This window comes from Sprattus sprattus, assembly GCF_963457725.1.
Source record: "Sprattus sprattus genome assembly, chromosome: 8".
NCBI lineage: Eukaryota > Metazoa > Chordata > Actinopteri > Clupeiformes > Clupeidae > Sprattus > Sprattus sprattus.
In genome coordinates, this window is record NC_137927.1 from 26995095 (window position 1) to 27005805 (window position 10711).

General features: G+C 44.9%; 1 protein-coding gene across 1 annotated transcript in view; it reads left to right on the top strand.

Annotated features, from left to right (window-relative positions):
- The window catches only part of syt7b (synaptotagmin VIIb), a gene marked incomplete at both ends in the record, with an annotated part of 85484 nt that overhangs the window by 71725 nt on the left and 3048 nt on the right, over positions 1-10711 (top strand). Inside the window, one exon of the mRNA XM_080843204.1 lies at positions 8296-8404. Within this exon, the coding sequence (XP_080699330.1) occupies positions 8296-8404 (109 nt within the window). The remainder of the gene's footprint in view (positions 1-8295; positions 8405-10711) is intronic.

The window sequence follows — 10711 nt, forward strand, 5'->3', positions numbered from 1 at the left end:
CTCTTCCTCTCTCTCTCTCTCTCTCTCTCTCCCTCTCTCTGGCGAGCCCTCGTTCTTCCCCAACTCACCTTTCCATTCTCCCCTTTCTGCGCGGCGGTGGATCCTCCTGAGGTGTTGACGGCCTCTCTGATGGGATGATGTCAGTACTGTGGTGGGCTGTCAGGCTGCATGACTGTCACTAGGCGTGGGGTTTGGGTTACATCTTCATCTGCATCGCCGCTGAATATCAGAGCAGGGAAATGAAAATCCCCCACGGCCACAGAGAGAGCACCATGCCACAGACACACACGCACACACACACACATGCATGCACACACACGCGCACACATACACACAGACACACACACATGCACACACACACACATGCACGCACACACACACACGCACGCACGCACACGCACGCACGCACACGCACACACACATGCACACACACACACACACACAGCCAGACTCACCCCACACATGTGACAGTGAGCAGTGGAACTGGCATACCCGGAATTCTCACATCCAAGCAAAAAACACCCTCATAAATTCACACGTTTTATATTAAAGCCCGGACAGAGGGGAGGCATAAGCAGATAGACAGAGAGATTGATGGATGGGTAGATGAAGACACACCGAGGGAACAAGGAAGAAATGGTGAAAAGAATCGGGGGGAAAAAGGGAAATAAGTGCAGTGTTCTGCGTACGTTAACACAAAGCACTCCCACTCCCTGGGGACGGGTTCTGTCCATTACATCTGATCTGCCATAAGGGAGATCTAGATTGCTCCGAGGGAATCATGGGAGTCTTTTTTTTTGTATTTCCTCCACTCCATTTTTGCGCACAGCGCAATTCCCACCCACTCACAACGCCTCATAAGGATGTTCATATCACAAACCGTGTTTGCAGCTGTTGTGGTAATGGATAATATTGTGGCTCATAAGTGCATTTTTTCTGCATGACTGCATGACTTTGTCTCTGTTTGCTCTCAGACCCCCCCCCCCCCCCCCCCAGATAAAGCAAAGCATCTTTTTATCAACAGCAGGTTGTGGTTTCAGTCTGTTTGCCTTGTATAAATACATACAGATTACAAATAGAAGAGGGAGGTTAAATTGTGTTACACTGTCATTTCCATTATGCAAACCAAGTTGTAGCGGAATCATGAATCACTGGTTCATCGTAAGCAGTAGCCATCTTAGTGTTGCTGTGATACGGCAGCATCTCTTCTGCTCGCACTGAGACCGTAGAAACAGCATTTGCGCTTCTCCCTCTCGCCTTGGCAAAATGTCTGCCCTTATCTTAGTCTGTGGTGAGCAACAGATTTAATTCAATCTCAGGACAGCCAGCAAGTTGGCTCTTAGGCCAAACAAAAGATAAATAAGACGGTGTTTAACAGGCCACCGCTGGGAGGGCTGCTGTCTACTGCTTCACAGGGAGTCGGGGAACTGGAGCAGAGAGTGGGTTAAGCTAAGCAGTGCAGAGACTATTCTTTATTCTGGCTGACGCTTGTTGAGAAGCACCGTGCCTTTCTGACTAAATAAATTAATTAAGGACTGCTCTGTAAGAGAGAGGGAGTCCGGCAGATTCAGGCCTCCTGGGACAGGGTCCACCTCCAGGCCGATGATTGCACCTCAGCTGGATGGAGGAAAAGGTCAGCGCCCAGGGCCGAGGTCAGGTGAAGCACGGGGTCGAAAGTTCAGAGTTCAGGTGTCAGGATGGAGTGTAATGAGTGTGTGTGTGTGTGTGTGTGTGTGTGTGTGTGTTGTGTACAAATCATTTGGTTCAGCATCTGATGATAAGTAATGATGTATGTGTTCGTGATCATTCGTTCCAGATGGTGTGCTTTTTGAATTTATATAGATATTTATGGTAAGTAGCTTGTGTGTGTGTGTATGTATGTGTGTGAGACTATCGGTGAGTTATGTACTCCTGTGCTGGTGACGCAAAAGCCATCCATCCCCTGAGAGGCTTGCCCCTCAGGCCTGGTTAACTGATGAGGTCTCGCGAGGACTGTTGCTCCCATAGGTCTGCAGGCACAGACCTGGCTAAAAACTCCCCTGACACCAGGCAGGATGCCCCCAGAGGCCACCATCACCGCTGGATTAGTTTAAGCTGAGGGAATCTAAAAAGCTTGCCGACTGCGAATTAGTGTTAGGCCAGGGAAAGCAGTCAGTTTCCTATAGCTTCAACAGGAATTAGCTGATACAGGGCCTGGGAAAGCTGAAATATGGAGTTACAGTGTCATGTTAGTTACCAGGCTAGATGTCGATTTCATACAGCATACTCAACACATAAGGATAGCATCTCTTTCTTTATGTTTAGAAACCTGATCAACCTCTGATCAACCAAATTATGTGTCTGGAGCCAACCAAATCCCAGTCCAATGTCTATGAAAATGAGACAAGGTGAATATATGTTGGTTGTAAACTTAGTAGTCATATTTTACACAGCCAAAGTGATGTGTGAAGAGTCTCAAGATTATTAAGGCCCATTGCTAAGCCTCTATGAAAGTCAAACATTTTGAGCAGTGTTATACCATTGGATTTATAACGGCTTAATAATGTAATCCTTTGTCTTTTGTAAGTTTTGTAAAAAGACCAATGTCATAAGGGATTCTGTCTCCAACCCTAATGACAGTCTGAACACCTTGGATTTGCATCCTTTAAAGTCTCAATCTTCAGTTCTCAGTTCTCAGTTCTCAGCCTACTGCTGCCGCCTCCCCTCTCCTCCCCTCCCCTTTCCTGTTTGGTAAAGAAAAGAAAAGTAATTAGACAGTGTGTTGGATTACAGGACAGTCAGCCAAACTCCGTCTCATGTAGTGTTTTAATCTCAGATTTAGGAGTAAAGACTGCTGAAGAAGGTCTTGGCGTTCTACCGTTCCATCTCACTGTAGCAGTGTCTCATGAAGAATGGATGCCCTGCACCGGTGTGTTCCTTCAGGAACATGCCTCCTTTATTGAAGGCAGCTTCTGATAAGGTGATGTGTCCGGGTGGATATTCACTGTTTTTGGCCCAAGGACCACTCTGTTAGTTTTGCCCAGTGTACTGTGACTCAAATTTACATAATTTGTCTTTGCTTTTGGCAAGTCTTCAGCAAAAAACAACGGCTCTGGTGGTGTTCTCCTCGGCTGGAAGTCCAGCAGCTGGCAGGTTGGTAGAGCACCACCTGAGGACCACAACCGGCCTGAGAGAAGGGTCAGAGGGAGGGCATCAGCAGGCAGGAACATGCCCACAGGCGCTGTTCAGAAACGCACTCTGGCTTCCAGCTCTGGAGGGTGTGACTGAAGGTCCTGAAGGTCTTGTAAAGCAGGCTTGTTGCACCTTTCAGAAGCATGGGTAACCATGGTTTCAAGAGATTATGTTTCATTTCTCATAATGTGCTTCTCAAGGTTTGGGTCACGTTGCACACATGCCCATAAAGTAAGTGTGTCTTGCCTTGGAGGCTAGATCATTTTTAATACGTGAAAAGAAGAATGATAGCCTTTAATGGCTTGCCACGATCAGAAAAGGACTCCATGCCGTGGTTACAGTAACCCTTTGAGGCAGTTTGTGTCCTTGCCTTCACTATAACCCCCCTAGAGGAAACTGCTGTCGCCATGGTGACTTGAACTGCAACCATTTCTTTCACAGCACTGTTGGGATGTCATGGTTATGATGGCGGGGTCAGGAGTCATGTAATCTCAGCCTGGTTTCCAGCCTGCCCTCAGAGCTCCAGGCAGCCTCTGTAGACTGTAGCTGTATGGTCAGGCACTGACTGAGAGGTTGCAGAGAGAGAGAGAGAGAGAGAGAGAGGGAGAGGGAAGGAGAGAGAGAGAGAGAGAGGGAGAGAGAGAGAGAGAGAGAGAGAGAGAGAGAGAGAGAGAGAGAGAGAGAGCGCACAAAGAGAAAGCCAGCCAAGCTAAGGCAGATAAGTGGATTTATGTTCATTTGAAGGCCACATGCCAAGATTGATGGAGAAATTCCACAACACAACACACAGAAAAGTTTATACGTCTGACTTATAGTTATATTTGTGAGCTTGTGTATGTGTGTTTGAGTGTGTGTGTGTTTCTTCTGCGTGCTCAGGTGTGATGTTGGTGGGGGGTGTGTGTGTGATGGGATGGGATGGCTTGGCAGGGTTTGTCCCTATGGAATCGCTCAGCAGCTCTGGTGCGGACTGGCTTCCTCTCCTCACCTGTCACATTGGTTGGTGGCGCAGGTAATGTTTTAATAGACAAGGATATGATCACAGGCCATTGTTAACTCTAGCAGCCTTAACCGTATGACTGACAGCATGCATTCATGTAGGTGTATAAAATGATAGTGTAGATGTGCATGCACGGACGTATGAGCCCAGCGATTGGCTGATCTGTGACCTGTGATATATCCTCTAGTCTTGCTCTTGATGTGTGTGTGTCTGTCTGCTGGCCCGTGTGACCCCACTGGAAAGCCTCCCTTTCCGACACATCCCAGGTGTGCCCCGCCATCTCTCAGCCGTTGCCTTGCCAACGGTCCAACCTCCTTCGCTGGTGGCGTTTTGGGTGATGGCCCGTCTTTTGTTCTGGGCTCCATCGCCCCTCTCTGGCAGCCTCCAGCCACTGCAGGCTCGAATGGCCTTAAAATGCCGTGTTGTGTCAGCCCCTCCAGCAGAAAAACAGTGTGTTAGCTTTGGCACCTCGGCCAGCCCCACTGCCAAACCCAGTGGAATGTGAAGTCAGCATGGATTAGCTGACATATCTCATGCAGCTCGTTGGCATTTGTTCTTATCAGCGTGGTGCTAGGGGACAGATGCCCACCCGTCTAGCATACCTGAATCAATTCCGTTGTTTTTGTCTCAATATTGTGGCCGTGCTCTGGACTCTGGAGCCCTAAGTGGAGCTGAGTCATATTGGGACAGGTTCCCTGATTGCTGTGTGTGGGTGCAGCAGCAGCCCCGCTCCCTTATTAACCTCAACTGAGAGAGACCTCCGAGAGGTTTTTTTCAAAACGGGGGGGAAATTTGATGCTGGACAAACAGGAAAAATGGCTGCTGTGCTGAGACATGGGCAGACCTGCCCCTCCCCTCTGAATGGAGGAGAAGAGGAAGAGAGAGGGATGGAGGGAGTTCAAAATGAACAGTTCTTTGATTTAGGTAAAGCCTCCTGAAGTAGGATGGAAAAAGAGGGTGGTCAAGGCTGGCTAGAACACACTGGGATGAGCTTTTGGCATCAAAGACCAACTCAGTCTTTGTGGACCAAAGCATCTGCATAGTTAGGCTCTAGCCCAGCACTGCTTGCCATAATAGCAAAGCACGGCATCTTATGTGTGGCAAAAGGAGCTGTCCACCTGCTTAGACAGCATTGAACCACAGCTTTGCAGATCTTTAGACATTTTACTCTTATCTTTAGCTCATATCACCCCCCATATTATGTTTCTGTCATTATGCTGTTGCTTTTCTTGTGGTTTTTCTACTAGGCTATTTGATACGTTTCTTAACATGATTCATTACTCCTCTTCTGTTCAAAATTAAGCTTTTTGTTCCTACCTAATTACAGAACCAAGCTACCAGTGTTACATCATCTTGTTCACACCAAATCTGAGAGGGGATGTCAGTGGTGTTGTTAAAAGAATTAAACACACTGAGAAACTGAATCCTACTTTGGCTTAACCACAGTATAACTCATCCCTGCATGCTTCACAGTTCAAAGAAGGGATACTACATCCCCAATCCCCAAGGGAATGTTGTAATCATGTCTTTTAATTGAGATTATGTAATTTTCTCCCCTATTACAAAAGAAAATCAAGTTTACTTTAGAATTTGTGCTGGTAGTCTTTCCAGTGTGCCCAAGGAACATTTAGTAGTGGAAATGTACATTTCATTGCGTTTGCTTAGCCAAAAGGTCAGAGCGTGTGCTTCTGCATCTTCTGGCACCATTGCTGAAACTTGCTTGGCAGTAGCATCTTCAGTTAAGTGAATAAGGTCTTCATTAGCATACTCACATAACAGGACACACGCACTCATGTAGATCAAACAGTTCCGTTCTCCCCCTTTTCAGTTTCATTGTTATCCTCTTTGATTATTTATATTTGACAGCCAAAATGCTGTTGCCTCTTGTCTTTTCTAAGAGAATGTCTTTTCACAATCCCTGCCTTCTTCTTCTCCTCCTCCTCCTCCTCCTCCTCCAGCTCTCTCTCCTACTTCTTTTTCTTCTTTCAGCCTTGCCGCCACTCTGCCTCCAGCCATTCTCTTCCCTCACTCACCCTCTTCCTTTTGTGTGTGTGTGTGTGTGTGTGTGTGTGTGTGTGTGTATCTTAAGTTGGTATGTTCTTTTGTCTGTGGTAACACAATTTCTTTTCTTCTTCTTCTGCTTCTTCTTATTCTTGGTTTATTCAGACTGAGGTATTATTTTTTGTGGTTGTTGGTGGTGGTGTTTCCAGGTGTCTTTTTTCGATTCCTTTTCTACCCTCCTCCCTTTCTTTTACAGCATTGAGTGAATTGTGTTGAAGTGTGCCTTGCTCTCAATCTTTAAGTTCATTTTGTTAATCCTCCGACTCCTAACTGACAAATCTCTCTGTCGGTCTTTTTCCCCTTGTCACAGATAAATCTTCTAATCCTCCACCCACTCTCTTTTCATTCTTTCCACAGCACCTGCCTGTGATCACTCCTTTCTCCTCGCGCGTAGCGTTTCATAACTCATCCTCGCCCGTTTCTCATTCTCCCTTTCTCATCACACACTATCATTAGTGTTATTCCTCAGTGAGCCTGGTGTCATTTCTGTGTTTCCCGCTCTTATTTGTGCTGTTTGTCCCTCTGTCTCACCAGCCCTATTATATAGGTGGCTTTTATTCTCTCTGTCTTTTTGTTTCTTTTCAATCTCTCTCTCTCTCTCTCTCTCTCTCTCTCTCTCTCTCTCTCTCTCTCTCTCTCTCTCTCTCTCTATCTCCTTCATTTTTGGCCATTATCTGTATGAAATTTGCCAGGGATGCATTTGCAACTCATCTCATTATTCTGCGTTCGGCTTCAGAAACTTGAGCATACAGAGATCACAACACATCCTTTTTTACTTTCATGTAGCTTTCAATACATTTTTCTTTCAGGGCAATTGTAGACCAGAGTTAAGCAGTGGCCTCAGCCTCTGTGGCTCCATACTGTGACTTGAGAGAGATGAAATAACATCCAGCACTCTGTCCCTTTGCCTAATGTGTAGTGTATGGAAGCACAAGAACTGTTAGTATTATGGGTATTCAGTTTACATGAGCCTGAAACTTGAGTGTATCTCTAAACACACTATTTCTTCCTGCTTTCCAGGTCATAGAGATTAGAGATTTGGAGGTTTGTCTCCACTATGCTTCTTAACACTTGGGTATTTTCTCTAAATCAGCTGTTGGCCTCTTATTTTTCCAGTTGCACTTTTTTTTGGTGCTATGGTTGTTATGACTACCACTGAATGAATCGGCACAGCCCCATGTATAATGTAAGAAACAATGGAGTTTGTTTCACTGATTGAAGTTCATATGTACCATTTGCCATCACCCTTTGGATTAGAATGTCAGGTTTTTCCTGCACATGTCTATGAACTGACTCTCTTTCTTATAAGACATTTGGGTAACCCTTTACTTACACCCAGTGTCCGTAAAGCATTATAAACACATACATAAAGGGTTATAAAGTATTCATAATGCCTCATGATGGTTGACATGTATGAAGTCTGTATGACTACAGTATGTATACCTAGTAATGACTGCACTCATAAAGCGTTTCAATGTTGTGTTATAAACCCTTACAGCTTGAAGTATCAGTATGCGTAACTTCTTTTACCTCTTTATAATGGCACTGTTGACATCTTGGCCTTATGTGAAACGCTGCTTATTCACCTAATGCTCTTCATGGAGCTTTATACAGTATGTGATTCCATACAAGCTTTCATAATAACCATTGTGTTGGGCTTATACTGCGTCATAATGTTTTATGAATGTAGTCTGTTTAGGAATGTCTGTTTAGGAATAGTTATCTAGGCTTATGTAAGTTGCTATGATGCATTTTTAATACTTAATCAACATTTATAAATATGTTTAAAATGCTTTATAGATACTGGGATTAAGCAAAGTGTTACCTAAAATTGCCCCCTGCTATCTCAGTACTGTAGACTCTCTGGTGTAATCCTCATTGAACCCCTCCTGTATGGATCAGCCCAGGTAGGTCCTCTTGACTCATGGGGCGACTCTCAGGTGTCTATATCCCAGTGTCTGCTATCTCCTCAGTGAAAATCTATGGAGCCTTTTTTTCCTGGCACAGAGGAGGTATTCCTCCATCCTACTTTTCTCCTTCCCATCCAATGACTCTCTCTCCCTCAGGGGCGCAAACAACAAGCCAGGAAGCAGCCCCAGGGGTCAGACGCCAGACGAGGCCGGCCGCTCCTCAGTATCAGACCTGGCCAACTCACTCACCAGCGACATGCTAATGGTAAGAGTATGTTATTGTTTTCTATCTCAGTTTCAATTCAATCCCATGTCTACATCTATGTTGGAGTTTTTTTGCATAACAGCGTCACAAAGAGCAGTACTTTGTAGATCATTTGACATTTGTTATGATTCATTGCAAGTGCAAAGACAGACTCGCTGTCTATAACCTTGGGGATTGTCATGAAAATTAATCTCACAAAGATATACCCACCATCAGAGGCTCATTAAAATCTCTGAATCAGCAATTATTTTCATTTGTTAATTTGCTCTCTCCGTCAGCATTGGCAGCATTGCATGCATTTAGCAGTCTCCAACCACACCATTGACCTGTCAAACGGAAAAACCACGTCCAAGTGAAAGAGCTTTATCTGAGGAAGGCTAATAATTACGGTTGGAGCACAAAGCCGTGTGAACTGGGGTGGCCGGGCTCGGCTGAGCCTGTGTGTTATTATGTGGGTGGAAAACCCTTTTTAAAGAGACTCTGATGATGTTAATGATGGTGCCTTTGCCGAGCCTATGCCAGAAGGGTGTGCAGCAGGGGTCTGGCACTTAGGTGTTGCCTCGCCAAAGAAGAAGAAGAGCCGAGTTATGGCTGTCTCAGCCTCACTCGTACAGCCATTTGATTCTACTCTTCAATGGTCCAATTGATTTTGATCTCATTTGGTCCAGCCATGCTGCTTTCTGTATGCCTAATGCTCTTGCACTGGTTGTACTGATTGCAATTACATGTCAACTGAAAGCTATGGTAATAATGTTCCAATTACATTCCAGTTTCCACTCATGCAGTTTTCTTTCACATTGATTCCTGCATGTTGCATTTCTCCTCCTTCCATTCAAACGCCTTCAGCAGTCATTGACAAAACAGAATGTGGCACATTGCAGTGGGTCTTATGAACTGAATAGGATACCAAATCATCTATTAAGCATTTGTGAGGCAGCTCGTTCACATCCTCAGCATGTCTGAGCGCAGGGGTAGCATGCTGCTCTAGGGATGTGACATACTTACATACTTACATACATACATACATCTCTGAGCCACCCCGGATTTGCTTCCTCATTTTCTGAAGCGTTTGGAAGGAACAGCATGGTCCAGCACAGAGACCTGGAGGCAACGTGCACAAGAGCATGAGTAGATTACCCAGCAACCCTTGATGCTGTTAATAGTCACACGGGTTGAATAAATATCTACAGTGAGTAACAGGGCCCCCTCAGGCAAGTCCAAAGTAGAAAAAGTGTAGGTTGTAAATTAAGTCAGTTTCTGCATCCTGTGATTCAGATACATTCTCAAGATTAAAAAAAAAAGGCGTGTGAGGCAACTGTGTCAAGGGTCCAGGTGATGAGACCAGGAAGGGCTGCTCCTGTCCACCCACAGGCCTGTATTTTTGGGCCGGGGCCGTAGGAGCTCCAGTGGCTCACACAGTCCTCCAGAAGGTAATTTGCTGACTTTGTGACAGCACAGAACACATGCTGATTGTGTTGATTACCGCCCGTAACGGGGATTAATGCTCACTCTATGGGCAAGAGTAGCCAAGCGCTTCTGATGGGGGTGGGCTGAAAGTCCTCCGTCTTCATGACGTTCATTTATGAGCCACTTCCAACAAACACAAATAGATCTCATCCCATTTTAAAGCCTTTATTTGTCACTTTGTGAACACACATCAAAATACAGATGAGGTTTTATTCCCTAGAGTGTGTTGCCTAAATATGACTAAACAAGTGACATTTAATATATTTCATTAGAAGTAATTACATGAAATAAACATAAGGTTTCATAATATTAATATGTATGGAAATCTGTAATCTTTAGTTAATCCTGTCTTCATAAGAGCCCATATAATAGATGTATATTAGTCCATGTATTAGTCCATGTAGTAGCAGGAGGGTTTTTTGCCTAAGTCTACTTTTTACAGTCCAGCAGCTAATATTAGCAATGCAGTTTAGTTACTGAGAAATCTACAATACAAAAGATTCCTCCTGGTCCCAATTGGTTGCGCCTTTGGGTTTAGTAATCAATGGCAGAATGCACTTTTGAACTGAATGAAAGTGCAGACTCATGGCCTTTTCCAGACTTTTACTGGCTTTTCTCTGCACATAGTGTATTTACTAACATTTCACACATATAAACATTTCAGCTTCAGAATCTGCCATCTACAAAAATAACCTGTGTGTGTGTTCTTGTGGGTCGGTAAGAGGAAAGAAATACTGTATGGTCTAAAGAGCATATAATTGCAGGTTTAACAAGGGTGCTGGGAATATGTGTGAGAGGCAGCTTCCACCTTGACTGACAGGTGAAGAGAAGGGGTGTTGT